Genomic DNA, 13460 nt, shown 5'->3' on the forward strand with positions numbered 1-13460 from the left:
ATTCTCCCAATCCTCTGCTGTATCATCCATGTGCTCTCTGGCAAACTTCAGACGGGCCTGGACATGCACTGGCTTCAGCAGCGGAACACGTCTGGCACTGCGGGATTTGATTCCCTGCCGTTGTAGTGTGTTACTGATGGTGACCTTTGTTACTTTGGTCCCAGCTCTCTGCAGGTCATTCACCAGGTCCCCCCGTGTGGTTCTGGGATCTTTGCTCACCGTTCTCATGATCATTTTGACCCCACGGGATGAGATCTTGCGTGGAGCCCCAGATCGAGGGAGATTATCAGTGGTCTTGTATGTCTTCCATTTTCTGATGATTGCTCCCACAGTTGATTTTTTTCACACCAAGCTGCTTGCCTATTGTAGATTCACTCTTCCCAGTCTGGTGCAGGTCTACAATACTTTTCCTGGTGTCCTTCGAAAGCTCTTTGGTCTTGGCCATGGCGGAGTTTGGAGTCTGACTGTTTGAGGCTGTGGACAGGTGTCTTTTATACAGATGATGAGTTCAAACAGGTGCCATTCATACAGGTAACGAGTGGGGGACAGAAAAGCTTCTTACAGAAGACGTTACAGGTCTGTGAGAGCCAGAGATTTTCCTTGTTTGAGGTGACCAAATACTTATTTTCCACCCTAATTTACGAATAAATTCTTTACAAATCCTACCATGTGGATTCAAGGATTTTTTTTTCACATTCTGTCTCTCACAGTTGAAGTGTACCTCTGGTGCAAATTACTGACCTCTGTCATCATTTTAAGTGGGGGAACTTGCACAATCGGTGGCTGACTAAATACTTTTTTGCCCCACTGTATGAAAGATAATAAAAATGACCTGATATAAGTGTTTTGTAAGCATGTATTGCAATTCCTTCTATGTTCTAGTTTCCCTCAGCATGAATGACCTGGACAGTCACGCCAGTGAAGCTTAAGACCCTTAATGAACCGAACATCAACTCAAAATAAGCACAGATATGCAATATGTATAAAATAGTTATAACTGCATCTGGAATACAAGATTAATATGATAACAGTATGCATAACCATCTTAAAGCTATCTGTTACATTGTTAAAGCAATGATCATACTGCAGATTATATTGTGCTGGTAAAGTACTTTTGTTCATCCCCACACTGTCAAGTTTGAGCCGGGAACCATCTTGCTGCGAGGCAAGCGAGCTAACAAATGCACCACTCCACAAAGCTATAGCAGTTTGTCCAAACTGTCACCTTCTTCCTCTGTTGCTTTCATCGAGGCGTTGCCACTGGCTTAACTGGTCCAAAAAAATGTAACCGTCATGTGAAAACAAAATGCCCAATTCACTGCAGTGCTGAGACGCAGATATGACTTTTAATGATAAAACATATCTACTTCATTAATACAAAACAACATGACACATACTGTAGAATATTCTTTCTACACAACAGTTAAAAAAACATATTATTCACTTGAGAATCTAAAATGGTCCCCATGTTGAAATTATAGCACAATGCCAGAGAACCTTAAGACCTGACATACCATCAGCCCAGCAATAGCACATAATAAAACCAAAGGTGTGGTATCGTCTCTATGTTACAAAGTATTCACAGAGTCCTTGAATTTTTCTGGAGTCTCTTATGATAAGCCAGATAACCTCTCACTCACTTCCCACAGCTTCTTTGCCAGGGCATCATCTCGAGCTTTGACTCCTACTTGTTGCAGCGCACAATTGGAGAAGTAGCGTCCACTGAGGGGTTCAATGCCCTCTTGTAGAGCACAGTAAAGGGTGGTCTGTGACCCCTCCTCAAGGCTGAGGAAGAACAGCTTTGCAAAAGGCATCATGAGAAGCTGCAGCCACAGGCTCATACTGCGACCCAGCTCTGTGTAGATGACTCCTGGGAAGAACAGAGGTGATCTTAACTCAGAGGTACTCATTTGGACATGTAGTGTTGTAGTAGCTTTTGCTTGTGGTACACACAGCCTCACACCAAAAATGGAAGCAGACACTGACCTGGGTGCAGGCAGTAGCAGGAGACACTGGTGCCCTCCAGTTTGTTGGACAACTCCCTGGTAAAAAGCACATTACACAGTTTGCTGTTACAGTAGGCCTGGAAGCTGTCCCAGGTAGACTGACCTGACACCAAATCTTTCTGGGAATTAAGCAGAGAGAAGTCAACGGTTCCAAGGTGGTGCAGCAGTGCAGCCACTGTGACCACTCTACTGGGACCACACTGCTTTAGCCGCTCCAGGAGGAGATTGGTGAGCAGGAAGTGGCCCAGATGGTTCACACCAAACGCCATACCAAAACCCTCCTCGGTACATCCCAGGCCCATCACACCTGCAATACAAAGTTTCAGTCACTATCGATAGAACAGACAGCGACATTTCTCTGTATGGCAACATTCCCACCTGCATTGTTAATGAGGATGTCCAGTCTGGGCTCGGTCTTCAGGAAGGTTTCAGCAAAGCTCTGAACAGATTTCAGACTCGCCAGATCCAGATGCATAAACACCACCTGGTTGTTGCCGCTCTCCTACAGGACAGAACTGCTGAGTAAGACAGGCTGCGATAGATCTGTCACATATCTGGCAGGACTGAACAATGATGGTGCATTTGAAAATAAAACCTAAAACACATCCTTATGTAAGCGCTAGAAATAGATCTGATGTCTGTTTGATGCTTGTTGAATTACATGCTAACCATGCGTCTGATACCGAATACAAATAAAGTACCGTTTATTTTTATCATTTGTTTTCTTACATCTCCATAGACTTGTAGTCAAGACCACCTAATCCGAGACCAAGACAAGACCAAGACCAGAGGGTATCGAGACCAAGACGAGACAAAAAAAGTCTTTAAACTGCAGCCAGATGCTGCTTCGTTTACGGGTGTCAGGCATATTTATGTGTTTTTGCTTTCGCACAGCCCTCCTCACCGCTGTCTACGGTCTCACTTACTTGCTGAGAGGACAGACGCACGCTCCACTTGACTGTCGCGTTTCTCACCCTCTCTGTTTTTCACATAATGATATTATCCTATATCCTCGCATGTGATTGGCCACAATATGGAGGGATTGGAGCATAGCTGAGCCACTTTGTGAGAGTTGAGCAGCCAAAGGAAATTAAGTGAGGGTAGAAATGACTGAAAGATTAATAGGCTCTGTTTTGAGTTTTGTTCAAAAAAGAATGACTTCATACAGACAAAAAATATATATCACATGTGCAGGACACCTTAAACTAGTTTTTTAATTAAGCAGCAAGGCAGAACAAAGACAGGCGGACTAAACCCCAATTCAACCAGACCCAGAACTGATCCGGAATTAAAACAGGACTACAACAGCTCAAAATCAGGACTACTTAGGATTTAACCAAAACAGAACCAGAATCAGAACTAGATGATAGTAGCACTAAAAATCATCATAGACCTGCACTACACTTATTTTTTAATTCTACCAAAGTCCACTATTTAGATTCAGAAACGTTTATATAATTATTTAGCCTTGTTGTGTAAACAAGCCTGCATAACTTAATAAATATAGAATTTGAAAAATAACAAACCTAAAAAGAAACACTAGGTACGAGATACATGAGGACCTATGATACGGTGATACTTTTGGCAAACAACCATTTGACTAACATGTGTGTCTCACCTGCTCTTGTTCCATCTCTGTTCTGTCCTCATTCTCCATCTCCCTCTCTGTTCCTCTCTCTCTCCCTCTCTGTTCCTCTCTCCCTCTTTGTGCTGACAATCAAACCAAACACCAACATCTTCAAATATACAGTTGAAACCAGATATTTACAAACTCTTCAGATCAAAACAGAAACACTTTTTTAATTGTAACATCAAATCAGACTAAATGTTTATTTTTTTTAGATTGATAAATATAAAAAACATATTTGTTAACTTTAAGAGTAAAGAGAGAAACTATCTGTATTTCTTAATTGTAAATGGCACCAAATTGTATTCAAAACTGAGCCACACTTATGGAGCTCCACAGTTCTTTTCCTGGTGTTTTGGTTGACATCTCTTGATTTTCCCATGTCACAGAAACAGGCTCTGTGTTTTGCCTTATATGCATCTGCAGGTGTGCCACCAATTTACTCACATGGACTCTACTAACCTATCAGAATCTTCTTCAGCTCAGAATGGAATCGTCTGCAGGTTTCTTATTAATTTACAATAAACTTAGTGTATATGTACTCCTAAATTTGATGAAAGTGATAAAAAATAGAAGCTCTGTCTCTCTTTATTCTGACATTTAACTAATTCAAAAGATATTTCAATATTTATTTCAATATTTTAGTTCAGTCTAAATTGATGTTTAACAGTAAAAAAAAAAAAAGGTTTTATGTTTTCTCCATAAAGTGTTTGTAAATATCTGGTTTAAACTGTGAATATACTGCTGTGTATTGAAATTCCTCTTGTTTTGCATAGAAATATACTGAACAACATACAAAGCATAATATATAAAATAACATCTACCTGAGTTTTTTCTTTGAAAGAAGCTCCTTATGTCCATTGTTGTGTTCATCAGTACATAACTGAAACCGATTTAGAGAGTTTGTTTAGCCGTGGAGGGGAAACAACTGAAAATATGAAATGTAAGCTAAGACTCTCTAAAAAATCAGCATTGCTGTTCGGCTTTTTATTTATCCATTTGTTGATTCACTCGAAGAGCAAGTAACGCAACCAAGTGATCAGTTTAATCTCAGTCTTTTGTGATAAACCTTCATATTTACATTATTTGTACAGTACGAATGATTTGCTTTGGTACCTGGTCAAACTTAAGCTCTCCTCTGTCTGCAGCAAACTCGCAGGCAGCAGCTTCTCCCCCCTCGCTCACATGGGTGCTGTGCTCAGTCGCCTAGTGCCTGAGCTCGGATCATACCAAAATTAGGGGGAATTTACGACTGTGCGCTCTGTGCTTCGAGTATTGTGTTTATTTTTTGTTTTATACAGTTTATACAGTCAGGCATCTAACTATGAAACAAATTACACTCCAAAAGACCCAGGGCTTCTGAAAAAATGACCCGGGCTTAAGCCCAGTAAGCCACCCCCCGCTCCGCCGATGGTTGACTCCAAATCTCCCGAACACTATGTCGATTTCAGAACGCAAGACCGAGACAGCGAGACCAAGACCAAGACAAAAGTCCGTCGAGACCAAGAGACCACGTAAAAGTGGTCTCGAGACATCCAACTCTACATCTCCACCAAAGAGACGGGCTCTGGCTGAAACCACTAAAACACAGCTAGAGGCCACTGCAGTGTTACCCTTACTGTTTACTTCTACTCGTAACCTCAATTATAGGTCGCTGCTGTCAGGAGTGCGTTTCTTTCTGTATATGGATGGATTCATCCTTCCCTCATTTGTGATCAGTCTTCATGTTCCTGCTACTGACAAGCACTACCACAGGACAATCCCTCGAACACCATGCTTCACTGTTGGGCAGGTAGCAGCATGTGATAAGCATTGCCCACCTCTGAACCGAAACAACTTTCTGAGATTTGCTTACTTGGATGATTGAGCATGCATAAAGACAAAGGTCTAAAAACTTTCACAATATATATACTAAAATTGATTTTTAATAACTTACTCTTTCTCATTTTTAGTGATTGAGTGAACACTCCTGTAAGTTTTTCAGTTAAAATGAAAAAAAATGAAACTACCAACTAGTTCTCTCAACTGACTGTGGCACAGGATAGTGCCTGCTGTGTGTCAGTCTCTGACTTCTTACTCTGCGGATGTCGTAAGCGGCAGCCTCTCCTCTCTCCTTGTTACGGCAGGCCAGGATCACCCTGGCTCCTCGTTTCGCCAGCTGCAAAGCTGTGGACTTACCAATGCCAGTGTTGCTTCCTGTTCAGAAAAGCAATTCAAACATCTCAGCAAACCACTGGCAAAGGTGTCATTGTGAATACAGTGGCATTATCTCTGGGTATCTAATGAAAATTCAATCTAAGACTGTTTTTACCTGTTACATGTTCAGTTAAATTCACAGTCTTGTGATAGAATTACACATCAAAAGTGGAAAACAGTGCAAATGTACAGATATCCGTTTTTACAGTTGACCTTTGTATTTAAAAATGAGACACGAAGCATGAGGGTGGACCTCGCTAAAAACTCAGAGGACACTGTGGGTTCAAAAGGTCTTCAGCCCAATTACTCTTGGTTCAGCCTAAATCTAGACTTAAATCTAGGGGTGACCGTGCTTTTGCCCTGGTTGCACCAAACCTGTGGAACAACCTTCCCATCGCTATCCATTCTATCTTTTAAATTACGTTTAAAAACTCACTTATTTAACCTAACTTTTCCATCTAGTTAGTGCCCCTATTTTATATTTGGCTCCATTTGTATCTATGTACCTGTCTGTACATATGGTACATGGAGTTGTACATATGTGGTACATTGTTAATGGCCTTTTATTTAATCATGTCTTAATTTCCCTGTTTCTATTGTAAAGCACTTTGGTGTACTGTTGGTTTTTTAAATGTGCTATATAAATAAAGTTGTATTTCAGGTGGACGCCGAGTCCTCTGCTAATCATCTTGAAGTCACAAATGTTTCACTTTGCTTTTCAGACCACCCACAGAGCTAACCATTTAAAACTAATAGTTTTTTGTTTTATTTTTCCTATAAAAGAATAAACAATTGATACCTGGAAAAAAAGCGAAGCTAGTTTCACAACTTTTACTCCGATTCCGAATACATTTTTACAATCTTCGGAGACTATTTTAAACATCAGCATGACAAAAATCCCTCTACTTAATGATGAAAGATTTTCAAAGACGTTAACTAATTTATAAGTCCTTTTTACAACAGGCAGCGAACTGCCATCTTTGTTTTCATTTTGAAATAGAGACACAGCCCGTCGGTAACAGTTGTTTCAGAAACATAGTTTTATCATTCAGAAGGAGTGTGTCCCTTTCGGCTGATTCTAAAAGGACTTCGCGATTTTTCAAGTATCACTGCTGACTTTTACTCAAACCAGCAGTAAGCTGGGACCTGACTGGACAATGGTAAGATTGCGCAACTTACGTGAGTTAGTGACTGTGTTTACAGTTGATGATATGAGCGGACAGTGGGGCGTGTTACCTGTAACAATGGCCGTCTTGCCCTTAAGCTTCACTGAACTGGAGCATCTCGCGGATCTAAACACACAGTAATAAACTAACACATAAAACGATACGAATCCCGCTATGAGGCATAGTAAAGCCGACATTACGACACTTCCAAACACTGCTCAATTCTTCGTAACCAAGTGACTGTCTCTTCTTCTATCACTATTTGCGGCTACCAGCAGCAACAAAGGCTCTCTGCTGCCCTCTGTCGTTTCTATTCTCATTCATTCAGATTTACTTAGCGCCAGCGTCAGATCCGCAGTTCTTGAAAAGAAAAGAAAAGAAAAGTATTTTTTTAGATAAAGTCCTCTGCCACAGGTCTGGAGCCTTGAGGGTCCTGCAGAGTATTTCTGTTGCCCTTTTCTGGGCAGAGATCTCGGATTTTTTCTTGGCTTGGTGGTCAGGTCACTGCCCCAAATCCCCCGGTTACCACTGTGTCCACTGTCACTGGCACTGCTAAAACAAGCTTTTATCATGCTAGCCCAATTTTCTAATCTTCTGATGAGAGTGGCAAGGCTGCAGATAAATCTAGAAGGACTCAAATGAAATATTGTCGGTTATTGAAGCATAGAAATTTTTGTTTTCAAATTAATAAATTTATTAAAAATTTCTTAAATGAAAGGTTTTTTTTGGCAGATCAAGACAATGGATGATTTAAAGTAATTTGGGCTGGAGTTAGATGAAAGTGATTAATTTAAACTTGAACTGTAATGTGATATCACTGATGTTGCCAGCAAAGAAATTTGGGAATTTTTCACAGTCATCCGAAGATTTGGCAGGAAAAGAAGCTGGATCAGCACTAAGGAGTCTGTTAATGATTTTAAACAGAACGTTGGCTTGTGCTTATCATTATTAATCAATTAATTCTTGCTTAACAGCACCTTCAGGTGAAGGTAACAAACTGACAAAAATGTGACAATAGCTGAGACCAGGATTATTTTAGGATTTAGGTGGATGGTAGATAACAATACAGCAAACTTGATATTGCTACTGTCATGATTCCTGTCAGTCCTGTCACTGTAATATGAATTATTTAACAATTAGTTAATCCTTAGTTGGGGGGAAAAACCCTCCTTTCTCTCCACACCAATCACCCACACCCCCACTCTCCAACCCTTCCCTGTGTACAGTAAAAGTTACAGCAAGGTACCAGAGAACTCTTTGTGTCTTGTAAGAGCTGAGACCCTTTGAAATCACAAGAGGTTTAAGTACTTAAAATGTTTTTTTAAAAGACATGGTTGTGTCAGTCAGTAAAGGAAAATGGGATTTCATGAATCTGTATTTTAACTGACATATTATAATCTTGATAGCTCTTAAAAAGCGGTTTGGTTTATCTGACTCTAAAAAGGAACGTTCATACTAAACAACACTCTTTTGCTATGGCACTGCACTCTGCTCATTAACGTAGGAGCAGAAGGTCGCCTTTGTGTGAAACCATCCCTCATTAGCATGTAGAGTAGTCACAGTGACACAGCAGTGTATTCGCCACAGAGAAAAAAAGCTGTGCTCACACAGTGACTTTTGTTTTACTTTGAAACCTGTCATCCATCATGTAAACGAGATCTCGCAAAACAAACTGTAGTAGGTCTCGACCTCCCGTTAGCTTCGAGATGGTGGGTGTCAGAAATATGTGATGTCTTGTAAACCGAGCAGATATTTGACGTTTACACAACTACATTCACACCTCAAAATATCTTAAAAGTTTATTTTGTGACCCAGAAAGAGTAATATTACAACTAAGTAGCTGCCGCCATTGTTGGAATTCAACTTTTGCGAAATCTCTCAAAAGCTTTGCAAGATCCCGAGTTTGTTTTGCGAGATCTCGCAAAAGTTCATCGTAATTTTTTTTCTCCCATGTCCCTTGCGGGGCTCCGTAGTTGTCAGGTCACCCAGACTAAAATCAAGTTAGACTTGTTTTTTATATGGTTAGGTGAATAACTGGGTAGCAGTAAAAGTAAGGGTGTGATCTGAACATTTGCCATAACCTTTGGTCCACTGATTAGCCTTAAGCTAAGTCCACTCCTAAATACTGCCCAACAACAATAACATCCTATAACATGTTGGAGTTTTGCTTTAAAGCTCCTGAGAAGTAAATTATTATTTATTAATGAATTAATTGGTACTTTATTAATATACAGTTTATTATAAGTGTTCCATACATGCATGACATGCTGACTGTTGTACTTTTATACCATTTTAAAATCACTTCACTGTTGGCATGCAGTTTTTTATGACATGTTGTCGTAAAACTTTTAGGGAAATCTGAGATGGTTGAGCAGACGGTCCACAGTGACCTCAGATAGAATGACCTTAATAGAACATCACAAGTCATTAAGGTGGAGACAAGTGTTAGTGGGGATTTGGGAAGAAAGATAACAGCAAATGTGAAAGGGAAGGTTTAGAAGAGCATAATGAGACCTGCAATTATGTATGGTTTGGAGCACTGACAAAAAGACAGAATGCTGAAACTGAAGATTTTAACTGGGAGTGACCAGGATAGATGAGATTTGAAATGAATAAATCATTGGGAGGTAAGTTAGAGAAGCATGGCTGAGATGGTTTGGAGATGTGCAGACGAGGGTTATTGGATGTACAAAGGATGTTGAAGGTGGAGCTGCAGGCAGGAGAAAATGAAAGACCACAAAGAGGTAGAACTACAGAAAAGATTCAGATTTTAGAACTGGATTGCTAAGCATTTGGTGTGATGGAAGCAGAGGACCCCAAGAGGACTTGCTGAAAGAGAAGAAGTCCCTTCCATGTTTTTGGTGTTTTTCTTCTTCCTCCCCTTCTTCTTCTTCTTCTTCTTCTTCTTCTTCTTCTTCTTCTTCTTCCAGCTGCTCCCTTTAGATGCTGCCACAGCAGATCATCTATTCAGTTCAATTCAGACCAGGCTGAAGGAGGGGTGGTTATCTGCCCCGACCAGGTGAGGAAGACAGGATGAAGACATACTGTGGAAGAGAGCCAGTGATTAATAATAACTACTGGTTGAATGCAGAGTGGTTTATAAACACATGGTGAGTGAAAAAGAAACACTCAGTGCATCATGTGAAGCCTCCAGCTGCATAGCCTTTTTAAGCATAATTAAGGGAGGACTCAAGGTCACCTGATCTACACTCAAAAAAGTGAAATTTGATGGTTATTGCATTTACAAGACTCTAACATGTAATTTGAACACAATGAATTTATGTTTCTAAGGTGAACGTAATAAAATCATATAAGATCTACATGAAATTTACCAACTTAGCGCCTCTTAAATTTATTCTTGTTGATATGACATGATAAAATCTAACAAGAGTGGTTAGCTGCCTTAAAGACTCGCGATATCACAAGATCATGTGAGATTCTAAACAACAAGAGGCAGGAAAGCACATGGTTTGCTTCGCGGTCATCTTGGAAAGGTAAGAGTGAATCTATCTTCATCCATCTTGATGAAAATACTTTTTGCACAAAGGTATCATTAGTTTGTCGATTCTTTTCAGTTCTATTTATTCACATTTGTTTTTTTTGTTTGTTTTTTTAAATATCTGTTTGTTTATGCCATTCTAGCTAGCTAACACGTTAGTGCAAGAATATAGCACAATGTCATGCTAGCATGATAGCCTAATATGAAAGACTTAGCTACTCCAAATATAGATATTGTTTATAACTTAACCTCTGCACATAAGCTAGTTTGGCTCTACCACAGAGACTGTTGTGATAAATTTACATTTTACATGTGGGTTGTTGAAATTTGTAAGTTTGTAAGTTGCAACTGATGGACAGTGGTTTATTTAACAATTTATGTGTTTTTAGTACACTGAGGAGGAAAGACAAAACATGAACAGATATGTTTTCCTGTTTTTTAATTTTTTTGAAATTAAATATTTTTCTACTTAATAAACTTGGAGACTTGCAGTTCCCTCCTGTAAAGATAATAAATGTTTAATCTTATCAGGTGGTGAAAGGTCTGGAGAGCTGGCAGGCCAGTTCATCAAATTCATAGTGAGCTAATATTTTTCTTAAAAATTATCACATTCCCATGTTAAAAATGTAATATATTCATTTGTAAGTGACATATACTTTTGAGACCAAGAAAACATTGCATTCTGATTTTATGTACACATCATCTAAACTTTCTTGAATTGGGGGTATGGCATGATTAAATTAATACACAATTTACAAAACAATATTAAAATGACAGACTTGTCTAAAATGCATAAATACTATTTGAAAAGATTAAGACTGTAAAACAATAGCCTCTGTATTTCTCACAAATTCCTGGTAATTCAACTAATAGTTCTTTAATCCCACTGCTAGGTCGTTGAGATGGATTTCCCTATATATTTGTTTTTTTCCCCCCTCTGTGTATAAAGACTGATGCTGTTGAAATCAGAAGAGAATACATCACCAAAGGTCTTTGCATGTACCTGAATGAAGATCCTGAGAAGCTGGTGAAGGATTACCTGGTATGTTAACTTGCCTGTATCCTTAACTAAGGAGATGATCAAAGATAAGCTTGAACTACATACAAAAAGTTTCAGGGGATGGGGTTTTCCTATAAATTACCGGTGGCTGTAAAAAATACCTTTTAAAATAGGAAAAGTAAGAGCTTTAAGTTTCTCACTGGATACTACACACACCATTCTTGAGTGTTTTATACTATCATTATTATAATATCATTATAATAACCTCATTCATACACACATTCATACAAGATTTTTATGTAACATTTACACTTCAATGGATGTATCAGGAGCAACTTGGGGTTCAGTATGTTACCCATTGATAGTTTTAGTATCAGATTAGAGAAGACAGGGATTAAACCAGTAGACAACTTGCTCTACCTCCTGTGCCACAGTCACCCCTATCACAACTCAAGATTTTGAAAGACAGGACATTGTTGAGGTATTGAATGAACTTCTCTTGAGTCAGGAAAAATATCGGGCAGTCATTTTTGATTACATTTACATTATTATAAGGCTTGAATGAGTAAAGCTTTTAGGTATTTTACATTAATGTAAAACAGATATTTACTTTTAAAACTGTTTGCAATGGACATTAGTGAGAAATCATTATCTTTTTTTTGTTTGTTTTATTGTCACAGGAAGTTGATAAAAAGCATCGCCACTGCCATAGCAGAGACAGTCTTTGGAATCTGTGTCATTCGGTCAGAGGGTGCGGAGCCTGGCGATGACCCTCAGGATGTTGTGATTGTTCTAGAGGGGGTGGAAGTGATGGGTGAGTTGGGCAGTGTAGTTTTTGCAGTGACAATGTTGCTTGGTCTGGTCTATTCACTGAACCTGAGCTACCCTCTGGAACTCAGGTACACCTTTGAGGTCCTGCAGAAGATTCTTATGGAATTAGATGCACACAAACTATCCAACAGCACACAAAGTACAGGTTCTCAAAAGACTATTTTCTCGTTGAGAAATGTTTCCATTACAACAGCTACACCATGTATCTGGACCATGAACCTAAAATAATTGCAGATATTTTCTTTTTTGAAAGTGCATCTGTTGACCTTCAAAGTAGTTGTATTGGTCATCGGAAAATCACCTGATTCAGCCATTCATTGTTGTTAAAAAATTGTTTTAACAGGTTAACTTTCCACTTTGTCCACTACTTTTTTTTCTGTTATGTAACTTGTACTTGCATTTCATGTATTCTTTATACATTATGTGAAATTTGCTATAAATTCAATAAATTGGAGAAAACAAAAAGATGTGTATGACAAATTTTTATTTACCTTTTAGATGTAATAGTGAAATGTATGTTAACCAGGCTCTAGACTTTGTTAAATGCTCCAAAAAATTACTCTTTAAATTAACTTAAAATAATCATGGAAAGAATTTCCACGTGATTAAATTGCTTTCTATTAGCATTAAAGACTTGTGTTGGAATAACTTAATTTGTATGAGTTGGTTCAACTCAATTAACTTAAGCTGGGACCAAATTTAGTAAATTAGTTGGAGAAAACCTACTGAATTGAGTCGGTTTAAGTTGGATCAATTCAATTGAGTTGAATTGATCCAACTTAAAGAACAAAACTCTTTAAGTTGGATCAACACTATTAAAATATATTGGATCAAAATGCAGTAAATACGTTGATTCATCAATCTTTAATTAAGTTGGTCCAACTTGAGTGCATTAAGTTGGAGTAACAGAATTGCATAATGCTAAAATAAAGCAATTTAATCACGTGGAAATTCTTTCCATGATTTTTTTATGTTCATTTAAAGAGTTATTTTTTTGAGTGTAGTCCTAACTATATGTTTGATCAAAAAGGAAAGACGGAGAGGGTGTCTGTTTCCCAAATCCAACCAGGGAGCTGGTTCTGCAGAAGAAGGGCCTGAAAGCTGAAGGCTCTGCCTCCCATTCTACTTTTAAATA

At 38.7% G+C, this 13460-nt stretch overlaps 1 protein-coding gene and 1 long non-coding RNA gene across 2 annotated transcripts; one reads left to right on the forward strand and one right to left on the reverse strand.

Moving 5' to 3' along the window:
- Window positions 1-1326: 1326 nt before the first annotated feature.
- Window positions 1327-7245, reverse strand: LOC147313890 (dehydrogenase/reductase SDR family member 13-like). The gene is made up of 5 exons (XM_086260605.1): window positions 7066-7245; window positions 5711-5829; window positions 2385-2508; window positions 1987-2313; window positions 1327-1870 (listed from the first exon to the last, which is right to left on the reverse strand). The coding sequence occupies exons 1-5, from the start codon at window positions 7190-7192 to the stop codon at window positions 1611-1613; spliced, it is 957 nt and encodes a 318-aa protein (XP_086116731.1). The 5' UTR covers window positions 7193-7245; the 3' UTR covers window positions 1327-1610.
- A 3240-nt stretch (window positions 7246-10485) lies between these two features.
- LOC147313891 (uncharacterized) lies at window positions 10486-12685 on the forward strand. Its single transcript, XR_015124819.1, has 3 exons — window positions 10486-11072; window positions 11444-11536; window positions 12175-12685. It is a non-coding gene; the product is annotated as an uncharacterized LOC147313891 (long non-coding RNA).
- The last annotated feature ends 775 nt before the right edge of the window (window positions 12686-13460 follow it).

Source organism: Aulonocara sp. 'chitande type north' Nkhata Bay, linkage group LG14 (genome assembly GCF_057382095.1).
Source record: "Aulonocara sp. 'chitande type north' Nkhata Bay isolate Kocher_YH1m ecotype deep benthic linkage group LG14, A_spYH_male_GT1.1, whole genome shotgun sequence".
Classification (NCBI taxonomy): domain Eukaryota; kingdom Metazoa; phylum Chordata; class Actinopteri; order Cichliformes; family Cichlidae; genus Aulonocara; species Aulonocara sp. 'chitande type north' Nkhata Bay.